This window comes from Anser anser (genome assembly GCF_964211835.1).
Source record: "Anser anser genome assembly, chromosome: W".
Lineage (NCBI taxonomy): Eukaryota > Metazoa > Chordata > Aves > Anseriformes > Anatidae > Anser > Anser anser.
Window position 1 is genome coordinate 5,560,455 of NC_139731.1, and position 16,547 is coordinate 5,577,001.

The 16,547-nt window shown below is 43.5% G+C and overlaps 1 protein-coding gene and 1 long non-coding RNA gene across 18 annotated transcripts in view; one reads left to right on the plus strand and one right to left on the minus strand.

Annotated features, from left to right (window-relative positions):
- Positions 1-371: 371 nt before the first annotated feature.
- LOC310888717 lies at positions 372-6,126 on the minus strand. The gene is made up of 2 exons (XR_014576089.1): positions 6,001-6,126; positions 372-2,561 (listed from the first exon to the last, which is right to left on the minus strand). It is a non-coding gene; the product is annotated as an uncharacterized lncRNA (long non-coding RNA).
- Positions 6,127-6,907: 781 nt separating this feature from the next.
- LOC310888709 (secretory carrier-associated membrane protein 1-like) overlaps positions 6,908-16,547 on the plus strand; it is a 92,849-nt gene continuing 83,209 nt past the window's right edge. For 14 of the 17 annotated variants that reach the window (XR_014576077.1, XR_014576078.1, XR_014576079.1 and 11 more), the window contains exon 1: positions 6,944-7,048. Coding sequence is in view for 14 of the 17 variants with exons in the window: in XM_083815683.1 (XP_083671809.1) it covers positions 6,974-7,048 (75 nt within the window). In the remaining 3 variants the exon portion in view is untranslated. Of the gene's footprint in view, positions 7,049-16,547 lie in introns of all 17 variants that reach the window. The other 3 variants (XM_083815688.1, XM_083815685.1, XM_083815678.1) reach the window with 1 other exon arrangement.

Consider the following 16,547-nt stretch of genomic DNA (forward strand, 5'->3'; position numbering starts at 1 on the left):
ACAGCGCTGGGTGCGCCGGGAGTCTCTGCTCCACCGGGACGCACACCTGTTACGTAAGGCGGCTGGTTTTTATGCTCCTAGGCTAATACATATTCATTACTACTTCTAGAAGAGGCAGGGTTATTATAATTGGTTTCCCGAATCCGAAGTCCTTCCAGGTGCGCCTGCTTATCAGTCTCTGTTAGTTTCTCGGGGGCCGCTCAGACAGGGAGGCTCATATTCTTCCTCCTTATCTAGTGGTCTCTTGGCCGGCTGTCAGAAGTTACTGCACATTCGTGCAAAGTCAGCAGTTTTTCTCCGAAGAAATCCCTTTGTTCTCTTCTCGCCTAAACCCAGGCCTCAATGTTAACCCTTCAAAACCCCTTAGTGGCACGAATTGCTGGACCATTTCTTACAATTCCTCCCTTTTTTTTTTTTTAATCATCAATTCGTGTCTCTCCTTCAACCTTTGTCAGTAACAATTGGATTTCATCAGTCAGTTCTCGGGGTGTCCACTTCTTAAGCATCATTATCGACACGTCACCTTTTCTCTCCACTGAAGTCATCACAAATTGGGTGCTATTTATTACTCGCCGTATCAACAACGTAAAGCAAGGTATCATACAAGGTATAAACAATAATGTCACTATACCACATAAAAATAAAAACAGCATCCTTTTAACCCATGGTTCACCAGGCAACCATGAAAAGAAATCCCAATCCATACCCTTCCAAGTTTGTACTGGGACGTGGGCTAGCTTTCTAATTTCCTTTGTTATCTGCTTGACCACTTTTCCATTATCATCAATCTGTAGACAACAATTAGAATCGTTCAGTTTTCCACATACTCCCCCTTCTTCTGCTAGTAAATAGTCTAAGACCATTCTATGTTGGAATATAGCATTTCTCATTTGAGTGGATTGGTCAGCCAAAAGATCCAAGGCTGTCGCTGTTTGATTTGTTACAACTTCGAGGATAGCTTGCAACCTAATTATTCGGTTCAAATTATAAATAGGTTCTCGGGCTCCTGATATCAACTCATTTGGGTTCCAGGTGGCTGGCCCATAATGCTGTATGATTCTTTCAGGAGGCCATTCATCCTTTCCCCATTTTTGGGCACTACCCCCGGTTAAGGAAGTATCAATAGATCGTTTTACTCTGTTCAGGTCATCATATAATCTTATTCCTAAATGATTTCCTTGTGTTTGTGACAATAAAAAGAACAAGGGTCTTATGTACCCCCATAGCATATTCCCGACCAGTTTCCAGGTAGCCTCTTGTAAGCATGTTTGCCACACACCCAATAATGTCCCTTTAGGGCCCACGTCCCGTTTGGAAAATGACCATCCCATCCATCTTTACCCTTTGGGGCGTGATAATACAGAGTGTCCTTGTTACCGAGTGGTCCTGTTACAATGTCTGCCCCGTTTGTACTCGTATATGCACGCTTCCAAGCTCCCACGTTGGGTTTCCACTTACAGTCACAATTCAGTTCTCTTTGGCGACCTGTCATATTATAAGCCTTTTTCGCCGTCCAATCTTGAGAGTGTGGGAAGCGCCTTCAATCATGGGGTTGGGCCCGCTTTCAGAGCTTGTGTTACCATTCAGCCCTTCAGGGTGATCCAGCTCCTGGAAAAACTAATCACAATTTTATTATGGGTTTAAAAGGTTCTCATGTTATTTTTCTCAGGACAAACTGATCTTGGTGTGGGAGAAGTCCGGTCGAGGCACTCTCACTCGGCGGTCAATACCCATAGGGGTTGCCTCCCTCGGTAGACCATACACACCGCAGTGGAGGGTCCTACCCCGGTCTTGCCTTCTCCCTTTCCTCCCTTCAGCCTTGTCCTCTTTATCCAGTGCCCTTAATTCATGCAGAACCTCATTGCTGGGATATCAGTTCCTCTTTAGTCTCAGTTTCAGTTCCCCAGGAGTGGACTCAACCCTCCAGGCTTCGGTAGTTATTGGTCCTTTTATTCTGGATGCGTGGGTCCAACCCCTTCTTGCTGTTCTCACAGCTGTTTCAGTAGTAAGTAAAACAAGGTACGGTCCCTCCCATCGGGGGTTCAATGATTCTTCTCTCCAGGTTTTTATTAAGACCTTGTCTCCTGGTTGTATTTTATGAATAGCAAATCCTAAAGGTGGTGTCTGAGTCATCATCCCAATTTCTCTTATCTCCTGTAATCTCCTTCCAATGGTAATTATGTATTTCTGGATACTATGATCCTCAACTACATTGTTCCCTAGGGGCATCCCTTGAGAATAAGGCATACCATATAACATTTCATATGATGATAATCCAGTCTCACTGTGTGGTTTGGTTCTTATGTTTAAAAGTGCCAATGGTAAGCATTTCGTCCAGGGCAGCTGTGTCTCGATCATTAACTTAGCCAATTGTTGTTTTATTGTTTGATTCATCCTTTCTACTTTCCCTGAGCTTTGTGGGTGCCACGGAGTGTGGTATTCCCACTGAATACCTTTCAAGGGGTACATCCTTCAAATCTTTGTGGCTGGCGTATGTTCGATTATTTCCACACAATTGTGTTCCAACGGTCCTTCTTCTGGAACGGTTCCTAGAAATACTGCTGGATATAACAGGTTAGTCGTTTTCAAGGTTATGTCATCTTGTTCAGTTAGGATTGCCTGATATTTCATCATCCGGCTGGGTGATAACCAGTGCCCCCCCCCCTTTGTTCCAAAACGGTTGTTACCATATGTGGTCCAAAAACTTCAATACGTTTTCCCATTTGAAGGCAAATAATTTTCTACTATCTTTATCAAGAGGTATGCAAAAGAAGGCATCCTTTAAATCTATCACGGTAAACCATTTATATTTCTCTTTCACAGATGTTAACAATGTGTAAGGATTAGCTACTACCGGGTGAATATCCTTTGTTATTTCATTTATTGCTCTAAGATCTTGTACAGATCTATACTCGCCATTCGGCTTCTTTACTGGAAAAATTGGAGTATTGTATTCCCATTTACATTCTTCCAGAATCTGATATTTGAGAAATTTGTCAATAATTTTCACTATTTCTGTGCCTCGCTTCTATCTTAAGTGGATATTGTTTGATTCAAACAGGTTTGGCTCCTTCCTTTAATTCCACCTTTACCAGTTGTGCCAGTTTCGACTTCCCTGGTACATCTGTTTCCCGTACTGTTGCTATAACTGCATTTTCTACTTCTCTTGGAATATTAACAAAGGGTTTATCTTTGATCATTAGGATTTGGCCTACTTTGGACTCAGGTACCTTCATTATTAATTCTCCATCCTCAAAGGTTATTGTTGCATCTAATTTGGCTAATAGATCCCGTCCCAAGAGTGGCATCGGGCATTCTGGTACATACTAAAATTTATGGGTTAGTTCCTCACCCCCAAAACGCAAATCAAGGGGTCGTAAGAATGACCATTCTTCCTCTTTCCCTGTGGCTCCAATTATTGTAGTTGTCTTAGTTCCTAATCGTCCTTTTAAACTATTTAACACTGAATATGTTGCTCCTATTACATTTACAGCCTAATTAACACAGAGAAAGAAGCTCCCATAACCAACAAAAAATTCAAGCCTGTCTTCGTTTCCTAGCTTTATTTCAACTAGTCGACCTGCTAGGGTAGATGCCCCAGGTCCCCATCATTCCTGACTGTTGTAAGTTTGTCCTGCAGCCTAAGACAATTTCTTTCTGATATCAGGGGCTGATTGCCCTGGAAAGAGGTTAGCCAGTTGCCTCTCTCTCTTTTTTTTTTTTTTTTAAGCCAGGTCCATTTTTTTTTTTTCATTGCATTTCAAAGTTGGTCCAGAAATTCAAAAATTCCATAAATTCCATAGGGGTTTCTTTTGGACCTTGTTGGAACAGATTCTCAATTCCCAATAGCCAATTTAACCAGATTTTAGTATTTACATAATTTCCGGGGTGATTAGGGTCTCAGTGAGGGGGTCGGTCAGGGGAATGCAATCGTTGAAAGTTCCCTGAGCGGTCCCATTGGCAATCTGAGCTCACACAGGAACTCAGGTTGTTTCAAAAGTTAGCTGCTTTTCTGTTTCCACGACAACTCTCTCGGACCCATCACGGTCCCCCTGCCCCAGAGGGCTCACACCCGCGATTTAGAGATCTCAGCCTCGGGTTGAGACGGAACTATTAACATTCCTACATCCTCTTCCCCTGCTCATTCAACTTCAAACAGCTCTGTTAAATACTACATGCCACACAACCTTTAACACCTTCAACAACCCTTTTAACACTTCCTTTATCTTTCTCCAGCCCGTACTTTTCTAATGCCAACACCAAATGCTCAGTCAGGGGCCAACTTAATTCCAAACCTTTTCCCTCCAACATGCTGAAACAACATATCACTATACAACATTTCATCCTATTTTCCTTCTCTCCTCAAAAACATTAATTGCAAGACACTGTTATAGTCGATTGATCCATAAAGTGGCCATTTAGTTTATATAGTGGCCACCATTGATTGCAATACTTAGTGAAAGTCCTCTTGCTTTCTGTGCCCCCATTTCTAACAATATCCTTCCAATGTGCCAATATGCACCCAAGGAGGCTTTTTCTTTTTTAGGACGTCTTTTTTTTTTTTTTTTTTTTTTTTTTTGGATTTTCCCCTTTTCCTTGATTTCCCATTCCCTTTTATTTATTTATATTAGTTACTGTCCCTTGTTTCAATTTCCACGCAAACCTTTTTATTGCAGGTTTTTACTATCTTTTCCTAATCTTCTTCCCAAATGTCCCAATTCTCTGGGATTAAACTCTTCTTTCCACATACAAAATTTACTATTTCAGATTATTAATGAGCCCCATTCCAATCATAAATCCGCAGGACTTCGGAAAAACACCTGAAGCACTCAGCCTTCTGTCTTCTAGACAAACAATAACACCTTTTCCACAAAATTTACATTTCAATAAGACCGAATTTCAAGCCAAATGCTAATTTTTCTCATGCACTTTGTTAGTAAGCCTACACAAAACAAGGAATCACTCCTGTGTATCCGTCAAGATGGGGTTTTAAAAAGGTATTGAGGCCTAAATAAATTCGCTCTCCCCCTTCTTACCAAATTCCCAGGGCTCAGGCCCGAACCACCAAAGAAGTGACTCTCCGTTCTACCACTTTGATAATCAGTCAGCCCCACTCCCCCGATACTTGGGAAACTGACCAAACACCACCGCGAATATACCCAAACTTCTAAACTGTTACTTAGATAATGCTCCCACCTTCCTCCTTGACACAGTCAAAACATTTAAGAACAAAACAGGATTACAAGATGCACCACCGGGGGTGGATTGTTAGGATATAGAGGTGGTAGGTTATCCAATGACTCCCATTCATCATCTTTTTCTTTTTCCTTTTTTTTTTATTTTTTTATTTTTTTGTTCTCTTCTTCGTCAAACTTCTCGTCTGCTTTTAGTGTAAATATTGAGGCTGGAAAAGGACGTGAGATCCTGATCCATAATCCTGCATAATCACTTTCCTCCTGGCTAAAAGGTTCCTTTGAATTAACATGTATATTTAAGGCCTGGCAAACCCAGTCTTCAAAGGATCCGAAAACGGGCCAAAAGACATGTGGTCTTAAAGGCTCCTTTGGCCATTCTGTCATACAATACTGAACCATTTTTAATTTACTTTTTCCCTTTTCTGGGGCCCCTATCGTTCCAATTTCTAATCATTATCCCTAATGGACTTTCTGGTGGTATGTCTGGTAATTTGCTCCCTTTTCTCTGGTCCCGGGTCTTCAATTTTGTGTGACCCATCTAGGAATTTTACTGTGGCAATTCCTACAGCCCTTGGTTGCCTTAGTGAGAGTGTCTTGCAGGGGGTTTAGGACCTATCACCCACCCACGAATCCTATAGGAATCGCTTCGGTCCTTCACCGGCCAAGTCCCTCGCGGGAGATTGGAACCGCGGTTAGAAGACCTCCACAATCGCTTCGGAACTACGTTCCGTCTCAATCACACTCTCACACACACACAGGCAACCGAAACCCACCCAACCGAACGGTATACGCCTTAAATACTTACGACTCCGTCGTCTTCGTTCGGATCTTCGCGCGCAGAATTACGGGCAAAATATAGTGCTGCAGCCGGCAAAGGGAGCTCATAAAAAAATCTAAATCTTTGCTTGCCCTTATTCAGGTTCAAGATGGCATTAGCCCCGACCTGACTCGAACAGGAGCCACCAAATGGTGGGGGCGCCCCTCCTAGATCAAGTCAGAATTCAGGAACCAAGACCATCCCGGACGAGCCCCCAATTGTTATAAATGACTGAGTCCCAAATAGGATTACAATCAGAGTTTACAATTTATTAAACGAATAGAGGCAAGCAAACAGCGCTGGGTGCGCCGGGAGTCTCTGCTCCACCGGGACACACACCTGTTACGTAAGGCGGCTGGTTTTTATGCTCCTAGGCTAATACATATTCATTACTACTTCTAGAAGAGGCAGGGTTATTATAATTGGTTTCCCGAATCCGAAGTCCTCCCAGGTGTGCCTGCTTATCAGTCTCTGTTAGTTTCTCGGGGGCCGCTCGGACAGGGAGGCTCATATTCTTCCTCCTTATCTAGTGGTCTCTTGGCCGGCTGTCAGAAGTTACTGCACATTCGTGCAAAGTCAGCAGTTTTTCTCCGAAGAAATCCCTTTGTTCTCTTCTCGCCTAAACCCAGGCCTCAATGTTAACCCTTCAAAACCCCTTAGTGGCACGAATTGCTAGACCATTTCTTACACTCCCTACCACGGGAATGGGCTCTTCTAACCCTACCACCGCCTACCCGCCCCAGGAACAGGTACTCTCCCTTCCGGGGACGTCTTATCCTCACTGTCGCTTCCAGGGCAGCCATTTTGGGAGGCAGACGCTTACTTACTGGCGGTTTTGGGGGGTGGGCTTGGGCCCGAGTTGTAGCAGCTAGTAATAGTAGTAGGAGGTAGCCTGCGAGTTGGTGAGTGGAAGGCGGTGCGGTGCGACGCGGCGCTGTAGGGGAAGAACCATCCCCGCTCGATGATCGCAGCCCTCACTATGTCAGATTTCGATAACAATCCCTTCGCTGATCCGGACCTCAACAACCCCTTCAAGGTGAGGTTGGGGGTGGGGAGGGGGCGGTGGCTAGAGGGCGTAGCCGGCGGAGGGACGGGATGTAAGCCTTTTTCGGTGCCGTGGCTCTGTGCATTCCGGAGGGGGGGGGCCTTGGTCCTAGTGGTGTTGCTTCAGGGGGGGCTTTTCCCTGCTGCAAAAGGTGGGAAAGCGCCAGCGCTGTGGGTTAGGGATGGCCTTAGGGAGGCTGTCTCGCTGGGGGCAGGCTGTAAGATGCTGAGCGGCAGCTCCAGAGGGGCCTATGTTTTGTAGTGTTTGGGGCATGATGGTTATAGGGGACCTTGTAGGATGAGCAGCCTTCTTAGGAGCTGTAGAAACGGATGTAGTTATTTCACAAGTTCAGGCTTCTGTGTTTTGTTTTCTGCTACTAAAATAATACAAATCTGTGTTTCAAGTGCATTCTTACTATTAAAAAAAAAATGGTAACTCAGTGTGTATATATATATATATGTATATAATATTGCAGTATTTTTTCTTCTGTTTGGCTGACCCAAATAGTTTAGTGAATTTACCCCACCCTTTTTTCTTTCTCATCTCCTCTCAACCCTGTCCAGCCATTGAGGCCCAGCCTGGTTTCCAGGAACCTGGGGTCTCTGCCCAGGTTAGGGAACATTGCTGCCAGTTTCTCCTTTTCAGGTCCAATCAATAGCAAAGGTGAGCATGTATCCCAGAGACAGGATACTGGCATGACTGGTCACCCAGGCTGCCCCAGCTAAGGGCTGCCTTTAACAGCACTTAAGTGCATGACTCGCCTAAAATAGACACAGGTAGAAGTTAACTATAGTGAAGACACATGCAGCATTTCCACTTTCACAAGTGCACATGTTTGTGGATCCTTCAAATACTTGGCATGGCCTCTCTGTCTGTCCATGTGGTTTCATAGTGTTAGCTAATTAAGCTCCACAACACTACTCTTTCACTCCCCATCCTCCTTTGTGGAGGGGGATGTAGGAGAAGAAAAATATGATTTGTGGGGGAGGGTGTGTGTGTTACAGCTTGAGATAAAGATAATTAAAGAAAAAAACAAGCAGAGTCCATGCAGAAGCAAAGAGAGAGAAAACAATTATTCTCTACTTCCTATCAGCAAGTAATGTTTGGCCACATCTTGAGAAGCAGAGCCTTAATATGCTGTGGTGGTTTTACCCTGCTGGGTAGCTCAATTCCACTATAGCTGTTCTCTCACTTCCCTTCCTCAAAGGAAAATCATCTGTTTTTCTTCTGGTTGATCTGTAATCATCTGTTGATTCACCAGATGATTGTTATACAGGGAGCAGATTGGCCTGCCTTACTCATCTCCAGTGTATCTCCTGGTGCGAAAGGCCCTTCTTTTTCAGTCTGCAGAGCTGTGAAGTGGTTCTGGAAGGGCACCTCAGGCTTCAGGGGAAGACTTCCTCCTGCTGGTCCTTGCTGTTGTTTTCATTCTTCTGCGTTATTGGCCTCCCTCCCATCTGTATGTGCCAGTGAGGGAGTTCCTGGCTGTGGGTCCACTGCAGACAGTGCTTGGAATCAACTATCTAACTCGTCTCAGTCTCCCTGATGTTACACAGCCTTCTCACTGCCTCCTGTAGCACAGCCACGTGGTGCAGGAGGTCCTCCACCTGGGCACACCTTTTACAGGCAGGTCTGCCACCTGCCCCAGGAGGAAGATCTAGATGCTTCTTGCAGTCTGAGGTCTGTACTGCAGCCCCTACCTTCATCAGCTTTGTTGGTGTGGAGGCATTGGTCATCGCTGGGGGAGATGGTGCAGACCCCTCAGCCTCAACTTGCAGTCTCTGCTCTCAGAAAGGTGTCTGCCATCCTACATTAAGGGTCAGGTAGGATGAGTGTCTTCGACCTGTGTAGATAGTCACAGAACAGTGCCCGGTTGCTGGGTTGTGTACTTCAAATCTCCCACTCAGCCAGTGGAATGGCCCTCTGTGGTGGTTTTACTCGGGTGGACAGCCGAGCTCTACCACAACTGCTCTTTCACTCCCCCTCCCCAAAGAGGAATGGGGAGAAAATACGATGAAAAGGGCTCAAGGGTTGAGATAAGGACAGGGAGATTGTGCAGTAATTATTGTGACGGGCAAAACAGGCTCAGAGTAGGGAGATAGTAAGATTTATTGCCTATTACTAACAAGCTAGAGAAGTGAGAAACAAAGGAAAGAAACCAAAAGCACCTTCCCCCCCATCTGCCCTCTTCCACCTCCTCCCCCCGAGCGGTGCGGGGGAATGGGGGTTATGGTCAGTCTATAGCGCTTCTTTGCCGCTGCTCCTTCTCGGTCACTCTTGTCCCCTGATCCAACGTGGGGTCCCTCCCACCGGATGCAGTCCTTGCTGAACTGATCCGGCGTGGGCTTCCCACAGGCAGCAGCTCTTCAAGAACTGCTCCAGATATGGGTCCATACCACGGGGTCCATCCCTCAGGAGCAAACTGCTCCAACCTGGATCCCCCATGGGCAGCAGCTCCTCCAGGTCACCTGCTCCTGCGTGGTCTCCTCTCCATGGGCTACAGGTCTGGCCCGGAATCTGTTCCAGCAGGGGTCTTCCACAGGCTGCAGTCTCCATTGGTGCAGGTCCACCTGTTCCACCGTGGCCTCCTCCACGGGCTGCAGGGTGGAACCCTGCTCCACCGTGGTACTCCACGGGCTGCAGGGGGACAGCCTGCTTCACTATAGTCCTCACCACAGGCCGCAGGGGACTTCTGCTCTGGCGCCTGGAGCACCTCTCCCCCTCCTTCTTCACTGACCTTGGTGCCTGCAAGGCTGTTCCTCACTCCTCTCACTCTCCCAGCTGCTGTGTGACGCAGTGTTCTTTTTTTTCCCCTTTCTTAAATTTGCTCTCACGGAGGTGCAAAACAACATCACTTATTGGCTCAGCTCTGGTCAGCAGTGGGGCCCTAACCTAACATGGGGCAGCTTCTAGATTCTTCTCACAGAAGCCCCCCCTATGGCCCCCTGCTACCAAAACCTTGCCAGGTAAACCCACTACACCCTCCTTGGAAGAGGTGCCCATCCTGCACACCCTCCCACAAGAACTGGAATACCACACCCTGTTTACCAATCCTGGTAGGGCTGTCTTTTGTATGTGTGTGTAGTAGCTGCCGCCACTCCTGGCCCCATCCACGCCTCGTCAGTTGCTTGGAGAGCTGCCACTCCTGGCCCCATCCACGCCTCGTCAGCTGTTCGGAGAGCTGCCGGCTCCTGACTGGTCTCTGTGCTCCCCTGGGGTTTCCCTGGATCAGGAAACCTCCCCGTACTCTGTAATCCCTGTAATCCTGTACTCTGTGATCCCTCGCCCTTCTGCAGAACGTGCCTGCACTGGAGTTGATCGCATCGGCGAGATAATGAAAGCCTTACTGAGGCTTTTAGCTGAAGGGGTGGATAAGAAAGGGGGCACTATGATTGTGTCTTGCTAACATTTTAACTTAATTTTCGTTTGTTTCTTTGCAAATGCTTGGCAGAATCACGGACCAAGCATATATTTTGGATAAAACATATAGGTGAAACTGCATTGCTTTTTAAACATTTTTCAGTTTATTAGTAATCAGATGGAATACTTAATCTCATGTTGCACTTTTCACATAAATGCTCACGTGAATTTAATACCAAATATGTTATTTTACCGACTGCCTTTTCATAGCATTTCTACAGTGCTCCAAGAGATGCCTTTTCACAAAAATGGGAACAGTATTGTTTAGTTGCCAAATATTTCTCAAATGTTAAGTGCATCTCATAGCTATAACCTTGCAGAAAGTATACAGCTTCTTTATTCTCTTACTATAAATAGTGAAAATTAAAGAAGATATATTTTACAATGCAATTACACTTTTGAATCGAAATTTTGTATACTTAAAATTTCGCTCTGTGTTCTGTATCACATCTGGGTTCTACGTTAGTCAAGTTTTCACTGGTTGCAAATCTGGATTTTCTTCTGATTTATACAGCATGAAAACACTAAGAAAATTTCAGTTATAGTGGTAATGTGTATTAAAAATAGAAATGGACTTGATGATCCTTATGGGTCCCTTCCAACTCGGGATATTCTATGATTCTATGAAATGGTATTTCATGGTCCAGTCTCTTCTGGTTTTGGTGAGGTATGTGCATATGAACATCTTGCTCTTTATAACTTGCTATTTGTAAGATTTATGTTTATGTTTCGGTTAGCCCTGAAGTGGTCAGGCAGCTGGACGCGATCTCTGTAGGTCCCTTCCAGCTGAACTGCTCTATTCTATTCTGTAATAAATTTCTATGAATCCAAGAAAATACTTATCTATACATTTTTTAAAATCTAAAAATATAGCAGAATTTTCCATTCTTTGGAAGCTGGGCTAGCTAAGTTTGGAAAGCAGAAGAGCAATAAATATGGAAACCTTTTATTACTATTTTCACAAAGTCATATTTTGCAGCACGTCCAGACTTCACAGTGCCACTATCAAATGTTTTAAACATCCTGTAGAATATTACATTTGTATGGTGTAGCGGATATCTGTTTCTAAAGGAATGGAGTTGCACACCCACTAACGTTGTTGGGAATCTTAATTCTTTCCTTTGCTATTTATTTCTCTGGAGGGAATTGGAAAGAAGGGGCGGGGCAGAGAAACATACTCACTAAGAAAAGTGTTGAAGACAGATTTCTAAGGATAAGTAGTATTTGACAGGCACGTTGGAATAACTACTTGGACAAAAGTTGAAAGAGCATTTTCTCATTTATAAAAAACCCTCACAGAACTGCTCCATATGTGAAACTGCTTTTTAACTAGTTCTTCCTTAATTAAGAATTTAAGAACTTCTCTCAAGTGACCCAGCAAGTTCCAGCTGTGCTGACAACATGACACTGGAAGCAAAGATGCCAGGCAAGGGGGGATAGTGCTGGAAGCCTGGGCTAGACAAAGGAGTGTCTGGGCTGATCAGCCGCTCACCTGCCCCTGATTTTTGCAGGGGGGCTGAGGACACGGACAGCTAAGTGTTCCACTCCAGAGGGAATCCTGGTGCTCAGGTAGCATGTACGACCCTGGGATGGTGTAGTGGGTTTACGCGGCAAGGTTTTGGTAGCAGGGGGGTCATGGGGTGGATTCTGTGAGAAGAATCCAGAAGCTGCCCCATGATAGATAAGGGCCCTGCTGCTGGCCAGAGCCAGGCCAATAAGCGATGTTGTTTGCGCCTCTGTGAGAGCATATTTAAGTAAGGAAAAAAAATGCTGGGAACAGCAGCTGAGAGAGAGAGAGGAGTGAGAAACAGCTTTGCAGGAGCCAAGGTCAGTGAAGAAGGAGGGGGAGAGGTGCTTCAGGCGCCAGAGCAGAAGTTTCCCTGCGGCCTGTGGTGAGGACTATAGTGAAGCAGGCTGTCCCCCTGCAGCCCATGGTGTAACACGGTGGAGCAGGGTTCCACGCTGCAGCCTGTGGAGGAGGCCACGGTGGAGCAGGTGGACCTGCACTGATGGAGGCTGTGGCCTGTGGAGAACCCCCGCTGGAGCAGATTCTGGGCCAGACCTGTAGCCCGTGGAGAGGAGACCACGCAGGAGCAGGTGACCTGGCAGGAGCTGCTAGCCCATGGGGGACCCAGGTTGGAGCAGTTTGCTCCTGAGGGATGGACCCCGTGGTACGGACCCATATCTGGAGCAGTTCTTGAAGAGCTGCTGCCTGTGGGAAGCCCACGCCGGATCAGTTCAGCAAGGACTGCATCCAGTGGGAGGGAACTCATGTTGGATCAGGGGAAGAGAGTGACCATGAAGGAGCAGCGGAGACGAAGCGCTATAGACTGACTGCAACCCCCGTTCCCCTGCGCCGCTCGGGGGGAGGAGGTGGAAGAGGGCAGATGGGTAAGGTTTTTGGTTTCTTTCCTTTGTTTCTCGCTTCTCTAACTTGTTAGTAATAGGCAATAAATCTTACTGTCTCCCTACTCTGAGTTTGTTTTGCCCGTTACGATAATTGTTGAGCGATCTCCCCATCCTTATCTCAACCTTTGAGCCCTTTGCATCATATTTTCTCCCCCTTTCCCTTTGAGGAGGGGGAGTGAGAGAGCAGCTGAGGTGGAGCTCGGCAGCCCACACGAGTAAAACCTCCACAGATGGAAAAAGGATGACCGAAAAGATGTACCCTCACTGTTACTTCAGTATCAAAACCAGAGTATTCATTGTTAAAGTAACATGTTCATCAATGCTTAGCAATCATAATGCAGTAATATAATCATTGAGTTATTTTAACAGGGTGGTACCATGTTTCAAAGAGAACTTCTTTACACTATTCAGATCGTACACCTTCTGGTGACTTTTTTTTTTAATTGAGCTTAGTGAAAATGACATCTGTATCGAGCCAGACATACCTATTGAATGCTAATCAAAAAAAAAGGGGGAAGGCAGGAATGAGGTCAGGGTTTTCAAGGCAAATGTGTTTTGAGAACTAAAATAATAGTTTACTTATCTTTTGCTGGTTGATTACAGTACTTAAACCATGCTGCTAGTCTGTAGAAATTTATAGTTTAGGATATTGATAGTATGCGAGTAGCAGAAATGAAGAATTAATTTTCCATCTATGAATGGCCATGAGACTTTTCAAAAGGTAACATTTACTGTTTTGTAGTATGTGGTTATGAGCTGTACTCCAGTACTTCCACTGGCCAGAGAGGTTTATATTTATTTCAGGGTTTTATTCCAGATCCATAAATTAGTCTTTAGTAAAGGACTTCATTTGCATTGATTCACACCATGTTAACAATACATACATACATACATACATGCCCCTACAATCTTCTCTTTTGAGCATACAATATTTGGCTGAAGCAGAGTGCTCTGCATGCACTACAGCTTTACCACACAGTAATAATTATGCCACACAATATTTGAAATGTTTTGGCAACTGAATTTAATAGATCTGCACTAAGTATGTACCCTTCATCACTTTATTCCACATAAATGTCAACAGTGGAACACATAACAATGGAACATAAATGTCTCTGCTTCATCTGCAATGCTTATAGAAAGACTGAAACAAGAACAATATCCTTGCCACAAGATTAATTTTTGGGCAATCTCTTTCCCCAACACCTCAGATCTCTGTTTACTGAAATGATGATTTGACATTTGCAACCTCTAGGTTATTCTGAGCTTTGAATTTTCTAGTACTTTGTAGAGCTTGCTGCATGCTTGTGCTCAAGTATTTCAAAGTCAGAGATATGTCCTTGACTTTAGCACAATTACAGTTAGCAGTTCAGATTTTGTGTCATTGTCTTTAAAGCCAAGCATTTTTTTCAAGTCCTTAATTTCCTTAGCTATTCATTTTTACATAATATTAAAGTTTATCAGTATACAAAGCTGATGCAATTTTTAATTATCACCTACAGAAAAGGCTACATGGTCAAGAAAGGCAACGGATAGGAATGGTGATTAATGGACACTTGTCTAATTCTGCAATTTAATTCAAAGGCTACTTTTGAAACTTTAGAAAAAGCAGTTACTTAAATGGGGCCAAGGGGATGTGATCCTTATAAGAACTTTCTTATCTATGAATTCAAGAATTTCTGTGTATATGAAAAACTTACTTTTAGTTTGGCACTAGGGAGTACAAATATTACAAAATACATTTTATCTGACTTTTGGCTTTTAGTCACTAATGCTACCTTATACATATGTAGGTATAGGTGTAGATACAGACAGATAGAACTATTGTGAAATTCACTCAGAGTTCACTCACATTTCCCTATGAATTTCATGTTTCTTTGGAAAACCTAGCACGTCAAGATTATGTTTTAACATTCCAGTGTTGAAACATCTAAAGTAATTAGGCTTTTATTATAAGTAATGCATTTCATTAGGGAATATCACATTTTTTTTTGGTTAACTATATTACCAATTAAAAACCAAGAGATGCTCCTGAACAACTTGAAATTTTTGAGCTAATAATGCAATTTTACTTCCCTTCTATGAAATGTTTCAGATATCCAGATGTTTTTTCAAAGACACAAGATATGTAGTTTTTCCACCACTTTTGATATGTTTCCAGTGGTTTGGTTCAGTCACTGAGTGAACTAACTTTTGGTAACTCTGTTAAGATTTTAAAGATTGTAATTATACCACTTTGCTCCACAACAGATCGGGGACCAGGGGCAGAATAAAATGACAGCTCATCTTCCCCTGTTGTATTTATTTCCAGAAGTTAGATGTAGTAATATACTTGCTTGGTCCCTTTGTTTCGCCCTTGCCCTCCTCCCCTTTCCTTCCCCCTTTTTGAAATGAATCTGTCCTAAGAAGGAATCAGTACAAAATGGAATTGATGTTGAAATCCTTTCTTCCTTATCTGTAGTGTTTTAAAGAAAAAATTTTTGTTTTGAAAGCATGCACTGAGCAACTGTTATTAGAAAACAGAGAGCAATTACTGCATTTTTACAATAAAATATCCTTCTTTTCTATTTGACTTTAAATCTGAAGAGGTGCAAGTTTAACAAACATTTCGTTTATGTTTCTTTTTCTTCAGAGGAAGCCTAATTGCCATGCTGAAATCTGTCATTTTTTAGTTCTGCCAAGATGTTTTTCCTTTTAAGGATATGTTATGAATGTCAACGACTAAATTCAAAGGAAAGTTATTTATTTTTATTATTTTATATGAACCCTTGTGCAATAAATGTCTCTCAATTCATACCGTGCTGTCTCTACAACTGTGTGCGTGAGTAGCTATCAGAAGCTCTTTTCTGTGTCAATCCCCACTGCTTGCTCTGTCCCCTCCCTTTTCCTGAATACCTTTTTATTTAAATACACAAATAAGATGCACAGGATTTTTAAAAAGTCAGTCTTTAAATGTATGTACTTTCCTAAATCTTAAAGCCTACATACTACTCTCATGAGAACATAAACTCTTTCTCCGAAAAGGAGAACACAAACTCCATATTATATATGCCAATCACAGATAGACTAGCATCTGTTTTTTTGTTGCTGTTGGTTTTGTTTACAAAAAGGATGGTTTACAGACATTCCAGAAAGCTGTTGTTATGGATTATTTTATAAAGGGATGATATACAATAAAACACATACCCTCTGCTTTAGCTCATGTGCCTACTACATGTGATAGGCCACTGTTTCTTGTTCTGTCATTGCCCTAAAAAAATCTCTGAAATAAATTTTAAGGGAAGAAAAACAGGAAAAAAAACCTACATGCCACTGAAAAAAGGTAGCCCTACCCAAGCTGGATATATCTGGTTACGTTACTTATGGTTTACTGTCACCTCTGCTTCTTCCAATCTCTGACATTTCTGGGAATTGTTCCTTTTTCTTCTTTATATAAAAAACAGACATCAACACATAAGAATTATGCCTATCCAAATTAAACCAAAACCTGCCCTGTTTTCCTTCAGTACTGTGTGTTTCCTATTTAATGTTTAAATCATACAGATACGAGTCCTTCTGTCACCTTCACTTCATGTCTGCTATTGCAGCCTTCAGAACATGTCTGCTACACCATATCTCCTCAGTAGCATGGTAGTCTGCAAGAATATATTCACCAGCTGAT